The sequence below is a fragment of the Phyllostomus discolor genome, chromosome 13, assembly GCF_004126475.2.
Source record: "Phyllostomus discolor isolate MPI-MPIP mPhyDis1 chromosome 13, mPhyDis1.pri.v3, whole genome shotgun sequence".
In the NCBI taxonomy this organism is placed as follows: Eukaryota; Metazoa; Chordata; class Mammalia; order Chiroptera; family Phyllostomidae; genus Phyllostomus; species Phyllostomus discolor.
Window position 1 is genome coordinate 58,899,606 of NC_040915.2, and position 16,180 is coordinate 58,915,785.

Genomic DNA, 16,180 nt, shown 5'->3' on the forward strand with positions numbered 1-16,180 from the left:
ACTCAGGACACCTGTGGCTTCTGCTTCTGTTGCCGCCACACTGGGCCAGGTTCTTCTTGGGCAGCCCTGGGCAATGGATGTGCCTGCCCCACCCACTGTCCTCATAGCACCTCATGCACCCCCTCCTGGACAACAGGTCTCAGGCACAATAGGAAGACAGCTCCCCATCAGCTGGGGACACAGAGTGGCTCTTCTCTGAAGCCCAGGTGCTGGAATGGGGGTACCATCTCTGGTCACTTCAGAGCCCAACTCTGACTGGGTGTCCTGCATCTCTTTCAGTGACCACTGACTTCTTTCCTGGATGTTTCAAAGTTGCCACCCTCTGGTTGGCCCTCACTGTGAACCCCTGTCCCTGTAGCTCCCAGGGAGAGGCCTCTGTCCCGGCTGGACCAGCCCCACAGCACCTCAGGCTGTGGCCGATATTTGGGGCTGGGGAATGACCACATGCCTGTTCCCATCAATGCAAAGATACAACCACGGATGATTTCTTCTTTAACTGCATTGTCAATACTTACCGTGTGATGCTGAATGACAATGTAGGTGAAGTCACAGTGGCCAGTTCCCCATCTCTGTGGGAATGTCGTCCTCCCGCCTCAGTAGCTGAGAGCTGAGTGTGGGGCTCAGTCGTGTGTGTGAGGAGGGAGTGTGAGTTCCCACACTGCAAATGTGCCTGCTGTTCACACTGTGTGTGTTTTTACTATAAATTACTTTTATACTTTGTTCAAAGGCTTCTTCTGAAGCTGTTGTGGTGTTTTGGTTTTATCCTTTGGTCTAGTAATATGATGTGCTCTGTGAGAGGGTTGATCAACTGAAGTGTAAGTTGGACATTGGAGGGAATCAAATGTGATGCTGGTGCGTCCACTTACTTGCCTGCTGTTGGATCTGCGTTAATGCTGACGTGAGAACATTTGGATCATGTGTCACGTTATCGTCTCTAATTTGCCCTTTTCTGCATTTGTTCTGTCCGGTGCAGGTGTCACTGTTACACCTGGTCTCTGTGGGAATCAGGAAAGCTTCCACTTTTTCAAGGTTTGGAAAAATGTGTATGTAGCAGACACTTTTGAAAGATCCAGTTGCAACGTTTTTCTTGTTGTTTGCAAAAGTAACTTTATCTTATATTTTTGTGTGTGTGTGTGGAATACTTCCATTATGATATGTTCTGTTTTTTTCCTAAGGAAAGTATATTTTTTACTCAATTTTTGAAACCTCTTTTTTTCTTCTTAGGAAAATAGGTTGTACCTCTTTTAATATATTTTTCATTTTCATATAATCCTCATTTCATTTAAATTTTCTGCATTATCAATTTCTTCTCCAGAGCCGGTGGTTGCTCTGATCTGCCGTGTGGACGTGAACTCGATGTGCCACCTGGAGCTGCTGGTGGTGACATCTCCTTCGTCTGCATTTTCGTTTATTGTGATGGGGAGTCGTTGTTTCTTATGTGTCTTTTTCGTTTTCTTTGTACCTGGGAGAACTCAATTTCTCAGTCTTGATTCTTTTTGTCTATATCATATGGTAAATAGTCTGCCAATATTTTAACAAATAAGTTTGAAGAGATTTAAAAAATCCACAAACTAGTGGAATCTCACTGTAGCCCACATCTGAGAGCTTTTACTTCACTCACCCACATGTCAACCTAAAGGTCAGTGACACTCACACAAGCCTCTATAAGGAAGTTTTATGGCTCAGGGAGTCCACTGGGGACCCAAGGAAGAACCCTGCCCCCGCCAGGGCCATAGCAGTGACAGCATCAGGGCCAGCCTGGGCAACACCACTATGGGACATGAAACATAATACTGACATTGACCCTCAGAGATGGAAACTGAAAGGGAAAATATGAAGAAATGGCCTACGTGTTGACAGAAACGTAAAGACTGTGTCCTCCATCAGTGCCCAGAGTCCCACAAGCTGCAGAGACTGCAGCGGGTACCGTGAGGTTCAGCCTCTAGTCTGGTGCTCGCCCCCATGAAGGGGCTGAGGGAATTCTAGGGAGAGTGGGTCTTCCGGACACAGAACTTGAATCCTAGACCCTAAAAGAGTGACCTTGCTGTCACCACCTCCACTGACCATGCTTGTCCTTTTCCTGCCTCTGGGATGCAGCTTACAGCAGGGCCCCTCTGCCAAGTGCTGAATCCTCTACTCTGAAGGCTCTGCCCTAGAAGCTGGTGGATCCTTCCTCCTGAGCTAATGCTCTTCAATGAGAAAGGCCCATCTTGACATCTGCCTGGGGCCTGAGTATTATGTACAAAATGCTCACTGCACTGCAGCCCCTGCATCACTGAAGCAGTGGAACCACCTCCTCCAGGGCCAACACCCTCATGAAATCTGCACACGGTACCAGTCCGGGATAAATAGCCTCCGAGACCGCAGGCTCTGTGTCCTTGGGCACCTCCACCACAGGACGGTCCTCCCTGAAGTGACCAAACTGCTTTGGATTCTCCTCGGAGCAGACAGTGTTTTGTTCAAAAAGTAGCGAGAGAATTCATGATCTTTTTAAGCAGGGAGCACCTGCCTGACATAAGGGGAAAGATCCCTCCGGGTGCCTGGAGCAGGGAGGGCCTTAGGGAAGAGGGTCTCCTGGTCCTAAGTAACCATTCACTGAAAGGCCTGAGGGTCTGGGAGTGTGGGGACCGGGCAGCGCTGACACAGTAAAGCAGAGCTGCCCCCGGGGCACGGGAGCAAGGGGGACCTCCTGCATCCCACTGCGCAGACACTCGGCCCATCTGCACACGCAGCACAGCCTCATATCTGCCTGTTACTAAACTGACATGGTGAGTAAGAAAATACAGGAAACTTTTGTTTGAAATATAAACAATTTTTAGGGCACCTTAAATTTTGACAAGAAACATGTGACACAGATGAAGGGAATACTGCAAACTTCAGAATATTGAGTCAATTTGTAAAACCAAGAGGAATTTTGCATTCTTCACTGGGACTTGTGAAACCCACCAAGGCCATTACCTTTTACCAATTTCAACTAAATTAAATCAGATCTCCATAAAAACTGTACATGCATCCCATGAACTAAAATGTTTGCTGCGTTGTTCTCCTTTGGACATGCCAGGAAGAAATTTGTCTGGAAAAAGCAGTCCACCATCCTCTGTACTCCACGGTGGAACAGGAGCTGTGGAGTTGGAACTGAGGACTGAAGTGACAGTCATTTCCTTGTAAGGAAAGAACCCTCTTTTCCATATTAGTCAAGATTATGTTTTTATCATGAGTCATTTTATTGTAAATGCAATAACATGTGTTATTTTCAGCAATATTTCTACAAATATAAAATTTGGGGAAGGATCCTTCCTCCCGGATGTTGGCAGTTAAATTGTGCACTAAAGGAAGTGTGCGAAGATCCTAACACCTAGTACTTCACCATGTGCCATTATTTACAAATGCTCTCTGAGCAGAGATGAGGCCGTATTACTGTAGGGTGGCCCTTTGAACGCACGTGACCAGTGTCCATATAAGTAAATGGCCACGTGAAGTCAGGGAGTCACAGAACAGTCATTCTGCGAAGGTGGAGGCAGAGACTGCAGTTGTGCAGGGACAGGACAAGGAGCCCCAGACATTTCAGGAAAACCTCCATTTCCTCTGGAGGAGCAAGGAGGGACCCCCTGCAGGTGTCAGAGGGTCAGGGCCCGCCATGCACTGTGTGCACGTGCAGCCTGCAGAGCTGCGGGAGGAACGGATGCTGCTGCTGGCACGGCCTGCAGCTCTGGAGCAGCTCCGGAGGTGGACGCTCCTCTGGTTCTGGAGCGGCCCCTACATCTGCACTGGCTTCTGCCCCTCACCTGGCACTTCAGGATGTGCAGGTGCTGAAGCTGGAGCCGGCTCTGCCTGCTGGCTGGGGCTGGAGCTGCAAGAGGAGAAAAGATCACCCATGTGCCTGCCTTTCCATGTGCCCCCAAACACCAACCACAGCCTGAGCTTCCAGAGAAGCGTCAGCCCAGGACCCAGCACAGCACGTCTTCCCTGCCTGCAGCCCTCCAGGTGGGTGGTCTGAGGCCAGACTTCCCTCCTGATCCAGCACCAGGTCCGGGTTTCCTTTCTGTGTGAGCAGACCGGGCCCCGCCCCACAGGCTCCCAGGCACCGCACTTCCCAGGGACCTCTCACTGTCGGTCTCTGCCTCCGAAAGTGCCAGGTCCTCGAGCCGAGTCCAGGGGAGATGAGCCCAGGGATCCAGGTTGGGGCTGACCATTCTGGACCATATGGAGACCGTGGGAGGGACCGCGGGGAATTGTGTGGGAAGCAACTGGGCTGAGGGTGTTCACCAGCCATCCGGGAATTTTTTATTGAAGACAACAGCCCCCCCAGTGGCCACACTTACCCTGTGCCTCTGCAGGCCTTATTGGTGCTGTGGCCCAGCTGCATGTCACTAGGGCAAGTGGAGAGGTGGCCCATGGATCATATCCTTCCCCATATCCTGAGGGCACCTCTGCAATGACCGTGACCAGGGGCTGATCCGGAGGCCTTGAAGGCCTCCCACGCCCTCCATGCAGTCCTCCTACCCACTTGACTCTCTGCTCCCACAGCAGCTAAGCCCTGTGTCTCCCCATAACTGTACCCCTGGGACAGGAGGTTCACCACCCCGGCTCAGGATAAACTGCACTCAGAGGGCGCCCCACACTCCACATCCTGCCAGCCTTGTACTGGGGTGTGAAAGTGACCACGAGGCCAGGCTCTGGTCCCCCTCAGGCTGCATTTGTGGAGCGTGGGTGTGGGACCGGCCCACGAGAACTCCTCACCTCCACACACATGACACAGAGAGGACAGAGGGCTGCCCTGGTGGAATCTGAGTGGTGGCTGAGGTGGAACTGGACCCCCTGAGCCTCTCTGGGTCATCTTTGGGTCCCTCGGGAAAGGATCAGAGGCGTCTTGGCTGACAACAGTTGCAAAGTGTGAGGTCGCTGTCATTGCCTCATTTCCTGAGGCAAGTGCCTCCCTCCCTGGGGACAAAACAAGTGAACGTGTTGTCTCTGGAGCATCTGCCACCAAGTGAGCTGAGGAGAAGCTTCTCTAGAATGTGGCTGCCCAGTCACCAGGGTGCCAAGTTCTGGGTTGTTCCATCACCAGGAAATGAGATCACTGCTTCAGGTCCCCACCTGTGCTTGCTCCTAGAATAAAAGTTCCCAAGGGTCCCTCTGGGCTGCTCACTGCTCACCTCCAACCCCATGCCACACCCAATTCCACCACCACTGTCCACACACTGACACAGTGACACACCCACCCCCAGCCCTGGGGGGGCCTGGGTGCAGCCTAGGACTCAGCTTTGAGGACACAGACCTGGCGTCAGGCTCCTCCTTCTCACCAGTGCGGGGACCCTAAACCAATTACATCTTCTCGAAATGTCTCAGTCTCCCAGTCTGTGACTGTTAGCTTTCCGGCATCTACCTCCTACTGTGTCCTCAGGTGTGTGGGGCTCTAAACACTTCAGGTCTCTGCCACCTTGGGGGATGATCCTCAGGACTCAGGCACAGACTGGGCAGTGGGCGGGACACATGGAGGCTGGTGGAGCACAGAACTCAATGCAAATAGGCCGGGTCTGCTCTGGGTTGAGGCGAACTCAGTGCTCCTCCTACCTGCATCCCAGCTACCTGAGATGGTTGAAGAGACCTGAAATTCCAACATCATCCCTTGAGCGGGCAACCTTCCAGGCTCCAGTGTGGACAGACTCAGGGCCAAGTGCCTCCTGGGGCCTGTGTGCTGGGAGCCCCTGGGTGACTCCCAGTGTTTCCGCCTCCTGTTCCCTCACCCTGTGTGATCCCCTCTGCTTTGGGGCTGGATGGACTTTCTGACTGTTTTCTAACCACAGAGTAGGGCAAAGAGATGAGGGGTCATTCAGCGTGGTTATGAGAAGCCTGACTTCCACAGGTCCACTCTCTCCTGGGCTCCTTCCCTGTCTCCCTCTGTCTCTGTCTCTCCTTATACACATCCCCCTCTGCGTACTCTGTCTCTCTTTATCTCATTGCTGTGTTAGGATCGGCAACCAGATGCTGATCAAGGAAGGGAGCCAATGGCATCAGACATTGCTGAACCTAATGGGCTGTGGAGGGGAATCAGACACTGGGCCTGCTGTGTTAGAAAGCTACAGCTCCACTCCTTTCCCAGGTGACTTCTGAATCCACAGAGTGGGCAGGAAGGCAGTTAGTACTCCCTCTCGACTGGGAGACCTCCCTGGGTTCCCGGCACCCTCGGCTGAGTCACCGGGATCTCTGCTAAAACCAGGTGGTGGTTCCCCCTTCTAAAGCTGTGGGGGCCCCACTCTGCCAGGCCGCGTGGTTCTCTTCTCAGGGCTGCAGGAGTCTACACTCCATCAAGTCCGCGTGCTTCTCCTGCTCCTCTCAGGGCCAAGGGAGTCTTCACTCTGCCAAAGCTGTGAGGTTCTCTCTTGCAGGGCTGCGCATAGCCCTCCCCACTCCAATGGCTGCTGCATCTCGGTTTAAATCCCGGCGCCAATCTTCCTCTGAAGCCCCATTTCCGGCTCCTCTCACAATTGGCTACAGCTGCCAGATTCTGGGCAGGTGTGGCCCTGCGGTGTGGAGCCAATTATCTCCAGTCTCTTCTGGATCTTATTACAGATCCCTGTTTGAGGCTCCCCTCTTGGCTGCATCCTGTTACAGGATTGCTGCAGGTCATTACCCAGGGAGGATAAACACCTGAAGAAATTCCTCTGGTGGGCACATGCCCAGTAGAGGCCAAGATAGCATGGGGTGGGGTTTGCTTCAACTTTGCAGCATGCACAGTACAACTAAAACAGAGGAGTGTCCAGCCTGGGAAAGGATTGGATTGGATGTGAGACACAGATCCCCGTGAGATGCAGGAAATGGATTAGTTAAGGGGAGGATCTGAGCCAGTCCAGGTAAGCTTGGGAAGTGGATTGGTTAGTTTGGAAAGGTGCCTGGTCCTTCCCAAGCCCAAGATAATGTACTGTATTTGCCATGTAGAATGCACACATTTTTTGCCCAAATTTTTGAGGAAAAAAGAAGGATGGTCATTCTACACAGGTATGATGGTAACATACCATAGGTAAGATATTGGGTATAATAACATTGTCAGTAATGCCCACAGAAACATGGGTGCACTTTACATGGAAAACACGTTAATCCCTGTTTAATAAAGACTGTCTCTCCCTCTCTCTGACTCTCTCTCCCAGTAGCATGTTCTCACTCCTTTTCATAGCAGCCATGTGGCCCCAGCAGCACTTGCTTGTTCAGTATCGGCTTCATAGCGCCGGGCAGACGGACCCGCATTCGGTTTGAGATGACTGAGAGGAGGGAATCATGGGACACGGATTTTAAGAGACAATCATGAAATTACCTTGACAACAATTGTGGTCACCGTTTAAACGAGTGAAAAGGGAGTGAACCTCAGAAATGAAATGTACATTATAAATTCAAATGGAAGAAAATTTACCGAAATACAAATGACACTTGGTGACTAAAACCCCACTAGATGGGCTGAAGAACAGACTAACAGTTACATTGAATTCCAGGAACTGGGAGAAAAAGAACCAACAAGTATTCACAGAGACGGAAGACCATGAGCCTGGTGATACCTGGACAATAAAGTGGGATGTTCAAAGTTTACAACAGATTTGAAAGAAATACATTTGCTCTACATAATTCACACCATAGGTATTATTTTTTTGAGGCTGTCACCAGGGGGCGCTGTGGGTCCACTTGAGGTGAACAAGGCCTGCAGTCAATTCAGATTTAATGACCCTGAAGGCAACAAGCTCACGGGCTTGAGGTACATTTTACAGCAGGTGCTTCCTCCCAGGGGACCAACTCAGAGCCCACAGGCAGGCCAGCTGTTGACTCCCGACAGTAGAGCTGGCCCTGGGTGAGGACGCACGAAATTGAGGGTGGGGAAATAAAGAGCTGGGATTTGCATCAGGCATGACTGAAACACAAACCCTCCCTCCAGGGAGCTGAGGGAGATAAAGGAGCCGCCACAGTGTCCAGTGTCAGCTGTGGGGCCAGAGTGTCCTGGACACATTGGCACCATGACCAGGACTCCTCTCCTGCTCCTGCTCCTCCTCACCCTCTGCCCAGGTTCATGGACATTTCAGAGACCAGCTTTGGAAGGGACCTTGTGCCTTCCTTCCTCATTCCTGATGTGTCTGTTTTCATTTCAGGGTCCAGCGCTCAGATTGTGGTGACCCAGGAGACATCACTGTCCGTGTCTCCAGGAGAGACAGTGACGCTCACCTGTGGACTTAGCTCTGGGTCAGTCTCCAATAGTAACTACCCTAAGTGGTGCCAGCAGACCCCAGGCCAGGCTCCCCGCACGCTCATCTATAACACAAACCACCGCCCCTCTGGGGCCCCTGAGCGCTTCTCTGGATCCATCTCTGGGAACAAAGCCGCCCTCACCATCTCGGGGGCCCAGCCTGAGGACGAGGGGGACTATTACTGTGCTATAGATCATGGCAGTGGGAGCAGCTTAACTTACTCACAGTGGCTCAGATGACGAGGAAGTGAGACAGAAACCCCTGGGCCCAGAGGTTATGCTCTGAGCCTCACGGGAGCTTCTGTGGGGGCCTCTGCAAGGTGGGCTCCTCTGCAGTCAGAAACGTCCATGGAAGGGGCGGAGCAGCACACAGTCATGAGTGAGAGCACAGGGCGTCCCCGGTCACTCTCGCGGAAGGGGTGAGAGAGCCTGACAGTGTTGTCCCCACAGTGTTGGAGTAAATTTTAACAAAATTAATATTTTTAAGAAAAAAATCACAGTTTTTCTGCACTGTTGTGTCTTCTGTTGTACTCACACAAAATCTTTCACTCCTCACATTTCTGGTCACCAAATGTATCAGGGATTTTTCTTCACAACAAGCAGTTCTCTGTGACGCCAGCTGGATGTCCCACCACACAACTCAGCTCCCACACGGCTGCCTGGGGACGCTGTCAGGTCTGTGGTGAAGGGCTCCGTCCCACGGGACTGCCCGCTCTTCAGGTGACGGTCACAAGCAGGCACGTCCCCTGGTTTCACTCAGGGCCTTGGCTGTAACTCCAAGGCTCCCAGGTCCCTCCCGTGGTTTCAATTAGTTTGCTGGCTCCACCTGAGCCCTTCTCCCTCCTCAAGGAAACGGGGGGCAGGGTTGTGCATTCCCGGCTTTGCATCCTGCTTCTGTCTATGAGTGAGCTGTCCTCGCCAGGAGCCCACCCAGAGCCATCTCTTTAGAACACAAGGAACACCTGTCTCCCAGGAAATGTCAAGGTCAGGAGGCTGAGACCAATATATATTTTCTCTTATCTCACAATGCTGTGTCTGCAAGTACCAGTGATGACCCAGACAGTCACTGTCACCCACAAATGAATGCCATATGTGTGAATCCTGTGGTACTTCCTCCACATCCCCACCGCCCCAGGCCCTTCAGCCTGACCCTGGACACTGGGCCCTTGGGCACCCTCCATGACTGGTGACCTCATGACTGTCAGTGGGTTCCCTGAGCCCACAGGCACTGACTGTCCCCCTGTCCTCTCACACTTCCCTGGGCTCCCCAGCCATCCAGGCTGAGGGCTGGGCTGCGGGGCATCAGGAGCAGGAAGTCCCCAGTGTGTGCCTGTGTTTCCTCCCCCATGAAGCTGCTGATGAGCCCAGACCCCAGGTGAGCTTCTCCTGCACAGGAAGCAGCAGACACATGGGGGGTGACCATGGCAATGTTCCCTATGGTTCCCAGGTAGAGCCCCCACATTTGTGACCTAGGAAAGCTGTGAGGGGCCTTCCTGGGTTTGAGTCTCATTCTCCGAACTCAGTGCTGTCACCAGACCCTCTTGCCCAGCTTTGGGTCCCAGCCCTTGGGAGAGGCTGGTGATCATCGGTTCAGAGCTGAACACAAGCCGATGCCACACAGCTCTCCTGCCCCATGGGGACAAGGGATGAACCTGCCCTCCCGGCCCCTGCCTGGCTCATCGGTGCCCTGTCCTTCCCTGTGACCAACACCAGCTCAGGAGTTTGCTTCTGGTGTCACTTGTTCTATTAACACAAAAGGTTTCCTTCCCTCAAATCTGTTCATCTTTATGGTGTCAATGAAAATATCTGTTTGAAAATACAGTTCTCCCAAATCAAACAGAACTGCCCTGTTTCCAGAGAGAAACATTCCCGCAGTGCTGAGCGGGGGTAGGAGAGGCCTGCGTGCAGCAGGTGTGACACCAGGGAACCCGGTGACCCTTCATGCTGCCAACGGAAATCATGTCCTTTCACGGGACCCTGAGGAAAGCACTTCTCGGACTCACTCATGGGAGACTGTGGGGTGACAAGATTTATTCGGGTGGAAGTAGAAGGCCGCTGCTGTGTCACACGTCCGTCTGTCCCGCCATGGAAAACGTTCAGCTGTGGCTTCAGCAAGGCTGGAACACAGGCCAGTGTCCAGCGTTTCTGTTTCGTATGGAAGCTTAGTCCTTTGGATCCATGGGGCCTGCTGGGGCCCTGACTGGCTGCTGGACCCAAATGTCGCCATGGAGAGAACATGTGTAGGAACCAGGCAAACAAGGAGAGAGAGAGAGAGACGTATCTGTACCCTGGCATTATGTTATCTCAGGCTTAGGAAGGACTATGCCCCTTTTTACAAACAACCAATGAACTTCCCACGCATCCATGGGCTTGCTCTGGGCCAGCCTTCTAGCCAGTCCTGTCTCCTTTGCGGGGATTACAGCACCCACACGTTTATGTGAGACTCTCGGCTTCCGTCGCTTTTAGATGCAAGGGTTTGAGGGCACCTGAAACACGCACATGAGCCGACGCACATGCTGACCGAGCGTTGTCGAGTGGGTGTGCTCTCACAGTCAGCCGGGGGTGGGCTGCAGTCTCGGGGGAGGGCAGACACGCAGGACGGGTCCTGTGGATGATGTGCTGGGGAGGGTGGACACACGGGGTTTTATGAAGTACTGTCTACAATTTGTGTAACTTCAAAATTCTCTCCATCTCATATATTTTCAAGTTCTCTGTTTCTCTGTATGATAATGCATTTACGTCCTATCATTAAGAGAAACTCAAAATGACCAAAACTTGTGTTTTCACTATAATCTCAACTTTAAGCCCATTTCTCCCGACAAACAGAGAAGATTTTGATGTGGATGGAGACCACAGGAAAAAGTTGTCCACGGTTCTCCTGCCGCAAAAATGCCAGGGAAGCCTGGTGTCTGAGAGCAAGAGGAGGGGCTGCCAGCTGGTCGTGGAGGCCCCCTGAGGGGATCCGAGGGGTTGGCGTTCTATGCAACCAGCAATGGGGAGCCCCTGAGGGTTTTGAGCGGGGAAGGAACAACCTGAGCTGATGAGAAAGGCCCTCGAGTGCCTGGGGCTGTGCCCAAAGTGAGCAAGGGATCCTGGTCACGGTCATTGACTAGGAGTCCCCGTGAGTCTAGACGTGTGGGGACCATGGGGCCGTGGGCACAGGTGCAGCAGAGGTGGATCCGGGCACAGAGGGACGTGCTGGTCTCTACCTCCAACTGCCCAGACACTCAGCTCGTCTGCAAATGCATCACACCCAGTATTATCCTGCTGCTAAAATATGACAGTGAGTAAGACAGTCCAGGCAGGGAAAGCCTTATTTAGAATAGGAATGAATTCAGGACACCTGGGACAAAATCCCGACGAGGAACACGTGGCACAGGGAAGGAGCACACTGCAGACCTGAGACTATGGGTCAGTTTCTGAAACGAAGACACAGTCCGCATTCTCCACTGGTGCTTGTGAAGCCCAGCAAAGCCACTATTATCATTATTTTTTTACCAATTGATACTAAATTAAATCAGATCTCCATGAAAACTGAAAATGCCCTGGCTGGTATAGCTCAGGGGATTGAGTGTGGGCTGTGAACCAAAGGGTTGCTGGTTCGATTCGCAGTCAGGGCACATGCCTGGTGTGCAGGCCAGGTCCCCAGTGGAGGCCACGTGAGAGACAACCACACATTGACGTTTCTCTCCCTTTCTTTCTCCCTCTCTTCCCTTCTCTCTAAATAAATAAATACAATCTTTTAAAAATTATTTAAAAAACCTGTAAATGCATTCCATGAAGTAAAATGATTACTGCATTGTTCTCCTTTGAATATGCCTCTGAGCCTTTCCCTGGAAAACATCCTTTCTAGGTCGTTTCCCTGAGCAGCCCCTGTGAGCCCTCCAAACCGGATCAGCTGTCTGTCATCTGCCATGTGGGACAGGAACCTCCCTGTGCATGCGCTGTGCCACATCTTCAGTGTGGTGAAGCCAAATTGATTTGTCATATAAGTACATGTTTGCCCCTCCCAAGGTGAGACCCCTGAGAGTGAGATGCACCAGGAACCAGTACAGTGTCTCAGAGTCACGGGATCTGGGAACCAGACCCTGGATGTGTGAGTAGAGTCAGTGACCTGCTGAGCTGCAGTAACCAGCTGGGCTCTCAGGGTTTTAGTCCAGGACACAAGTGGGCCCTGTGACCAGCAGGCAGCAGAGTGGGACTGCACTGTGGTCCCTGTACAGCTAGCTGCCCAGTGAGGACACATCACACAAAGGAGCCTGGGCCTGGAGGCCGGGCTGTATGCTACATAACTGGGCCTCAGCAGCTGTTTCTGTTCTTGGGGCTGGCCTATTCTCTTGAGCATTAACCTTCGTGTGGTCTCACCATATGCTTCCTCCCAGGGCTCTTGCAAGAGGGGAAGACAACCTCCATCCCCCTCTGTCTGGGGTGTGAGCTGAGCTCCAGCACCAGGGCTCATGTAGGGGCTGGGCCAAACTTGGATGCTTCCCCAGCCCCACTCACAAGGGAAACCAGCACATCAGGCTGGCTCCCTGGAGAATGACCCCAGACCTTGTCAGTGCCCTGGGCGATAAGCTCTGGGTGTGGACACATTTGCATGAACAGCCCCTTTTCTGTGAGCAGGGAGGGGATAAGAGTGGCCTGGGCAGCCCAGCCCCAGCTCTGTAGCCTGAGAACGGTCTGTGCTCACCATGGCCTGGATCCCTCTGCTCCTCGTGCTCCTCTCTCACTGCGCAGGTAGGGACTGGCCTCAGAGACCAACCCAGAAAGACTGCACCCTGACCCTTCTGTTCACTACCATGTGTCTGTGTCTGCAGGTTCCCTCTCCCAGGCTGTGCTGACTCAGCCGCCCTCCCTCTCTGCGTCTCTGGGAGCCACAGCCAGACTCACCTGCACCCTGAGCAGTGATATCTGCGTTGGTAGTAAAAACATGTACTGGTACCAGCAGAAGCCAGGGAGCCTCCCCGGTATCTGCTGAACTACTACTCAGACTCAGACAAGGGCCAGGGCTCTGGGTCCCCAGCCGCTTCTCTGGATCCAAAGACACCTCGGCCAAGGCAGGGCTCCTGACCATCTCTGGGCTGCAAGCCTGAGGGACGCGGCCGACTATTACTGGTGCTGCATGGGACAGCAGCAGTAGTACTTACACGGTGCTCCAGAGTCATGGGGAAGTGAGACAGAAACCTCCCTGTGCCCTCTCTACTTGGGGCTGCCACCCTGGTTCTGCCTCAGACCAAGCCTTCCTCGTAGATGACAAGTGTTGTCACTTATTACGTCAGCACTGTCTGTCCTAGGACTCATAGAGGTGCCAGTGTTTTCCATCTTCCTATGTTAAAAGTTAATTATACCAATTGCTCATATCTCCTTACCCTGACCCTGCCTACGCAGTTACAAACCTGGTCTTCTGGCCACTACCCCTCCAAGGGGATGATGGACAGTAAAGGAGGTGGTTGTCCCCACCGTGCACAGCTGAGACTCGACTCAGGGCTATAGGTGGCCTGAGTCCTTTTGGTTGGTCACTGGGTCCAGTACGCCTCCAGCCCATCACCTGGGAAAGAGCTCCAACTGTCAGGTCACCTTCCCTTGATCTGGTCCTTGTGACCTGTCTCTGGGTACTGTTTTCCCTCCTGAGGTTCGGAAGAAGCAGGTGACTGTGGCTGTAGGAATTCTGAGCAGTGTGCACAGTGAAATTCGACTGTGTGTGTGACTTACCTGTGTGCATGAAGACACTAGCATCATGCTTGTGCAAGGGCCACAGTTCTTCCTTGTCCTAAGGTCATTTGTGTGTCATGCCCACATTTGCATGAGGATGGGGACTTGCGTTCCCTTGGTGTTGGCAGATGACTAAGACAGATCCCGTGAACTCAGTAAAGGAAGAGGAGGATGTGGGGGAGTCATGTCCCTACACCAGTGTTCGAGGGGCCCGATAGTGAGGGCGCTTTCCCCCTGACTCGGGGTCCTCCCCTCTGTACACTTCTCTGCACTGGGGAGGGGCTGAGAGATTCTTGGAAATGGCTCATCACAAGCACCTGCCCTGCTTTTTTCTGTCCCCTAGTACAGCGTCTGTCCTTGGTACTGGCTTCCAATCCTACTTAGGGTGAAGCCGTAGCCTGCAGGAGACTCGACAGCCTCTACCAGGGTGGCCTGACCTGGGCGCCCTGGACGGCTGCCTGTGCCTCCTCCACTGAACCGAGCCCCCTGGTGTCCAGGAGCCATGCACCCAAGTCATGTTCTCGGTCCTGTGTCTCCACTGGGCAGCTGCCAACTCTCCTCCATCACATCTCCTTTCATGGCCTCTCACCCACTTCGTTGATTACAGATGGAGTGTCTCGGGTGCAGCTTCTTCCCCTAAAGCAGGGCTCCGTATCCATTCTGCTGCCCCTGGTTGCGCCCACATCAGCTTCTCACGAGGCCCAGGAGAGGGGAGCTGGGCCATGGAAGTGCTGAGCCCTGTGTTGTAAATTTCCCCCATAAACCCTGGGGCGGGGACACACACGACACCGAGGTGTTTGCATTTGCACCTGGTGGAAGTCAAGAGCATTTACTTCTCGTGAAACCCAGGTGTTTGGTAAAGTCTAACAGCTGAGTAATGTGAGAGACAGGAGATCATTCATATATTAGCCGTCATTCCTCATGCTACCTGCGCCCAGTGCTTAGTAACGACTGGTCTACAAATGCAACAGTTCTGTGCATTTTTCGTAAATAAAGTTTCATAACACCTGGTCCTGTGCAAATGGTGTCTTTCATTTAATTCTCTTACGTAATGACTTGGGACTCCACTCAGGACGTAGAGTGAATCTGCGCCTCTTCGTGTTGGTTGGCACACAGTGCTCCGTCATACGGTCACAGCACAGCGTGGTTCCCCATTCATCAGTGGAGGGGCAGGGGGGTTATTCACACCTCACCACTGATTAGGCACACTGCCGCCACGAACATTTCTGTGCATGATTGTGTGTGTGTGTTCACATTTTAATTTTTCTTGGGTAGTTACCTAAGAGTGGAACTGCTGGCTCATGTGATAATTGTAAGGAATGCTTCTTAAATGCCTGTCAGGCTGTTTCCCAAAATGAACAAAGGCTGAAATGAAGCGCTGATGACATCGGATGGGGAGACAGTTTGGCGAGAGAGTCCTGCAAATCAGAGAAGCTTGGGTGGAGCCCTGGGCTTTTCCCAGGTCCCTGACCTTGCAGGCCCCCTGACCGGGGTGGTCCTGGGGATCCGTGTATTCAGGGTTCTCATGCCCAGGGAGCTCAGGAGGGTCATGGGGGTGGTTTGTGGTTGTGGGCCCAGCAGAGGGTGCTGTGGGGTGTCTGAAAAGCAATGGTCTGGGCTCTCCAAGACTGGACATTTCTCAGGGCTTGGCTCTGCGCATCTTTATTTTCATCCAGAAACAATTCAAAAGGCCTTCCTACTTTAAAGGAAAAGGTGTAAATTTTTTATTACAGCCTTATACCTGCTTGTTGCTACTAGTCCCTGGAGATGCACTATGGTGGAAAAACCAAAGCATGGACAGGAGCACCCATAGGGGGAGGTGCCTGTGCTGTGTGGGGGTGGGGCTGAGGGTGAGAGAGAATTGGGCCAGTGAGGCCTGATTGACCCGCGCTGTGTCTCATTCATGATGTTTGTGACTAAGGGCAGACATACATGGGTGAGGATTTGGATGTTTTCACAAGAGCACATGTTGTTAACACTGGAATACTGGCCTCGATTACATGGTACAAGTCGCAGTTGTCCCGTGCAGTGGATTGCTGGGAGGAAGAGAGTTCTGAGAAGAGCACCCTGAGATGAGCCGAGGTGATCACAGAGGCACATGGAGGCCAGGTCTCCATGACGACACTGCTCTTCGGTCAGTGACTAGCCAGCTGATACTCGGAGGTGCACTAAAGAAACGACGAAATTGAGAACTTCGATAGGGACAGAGGGCAGAGGACTGTCGTCATTATTCAGGGCAAG

The 16,180-nt window shown here is 52.6% G+C and overlaps 2 gene segments (V, D, J or C); one reads left to right on the forward strand and one right to left on the reverse strand.

The window, feature by feature from the left end:
• Nucleotides 1-16,180, forward strand: part of LOC114509505 — a 167,431-nt gene that overhangs the window by 18,623 nt on the left and 132,628 nt on the right.
• Nucleotides 8,980-16,180, reverse strand: part of LOC114509492 — a 12,823-nt gene continuing 5,622 nt past the window's right edge. Inside the window, 1 exon segment of the V gene segment in view lies at nt 8,980-9,053. Within this exon segment, the coding sequence occupies nt 8,980-9,053 (74 nt within the window).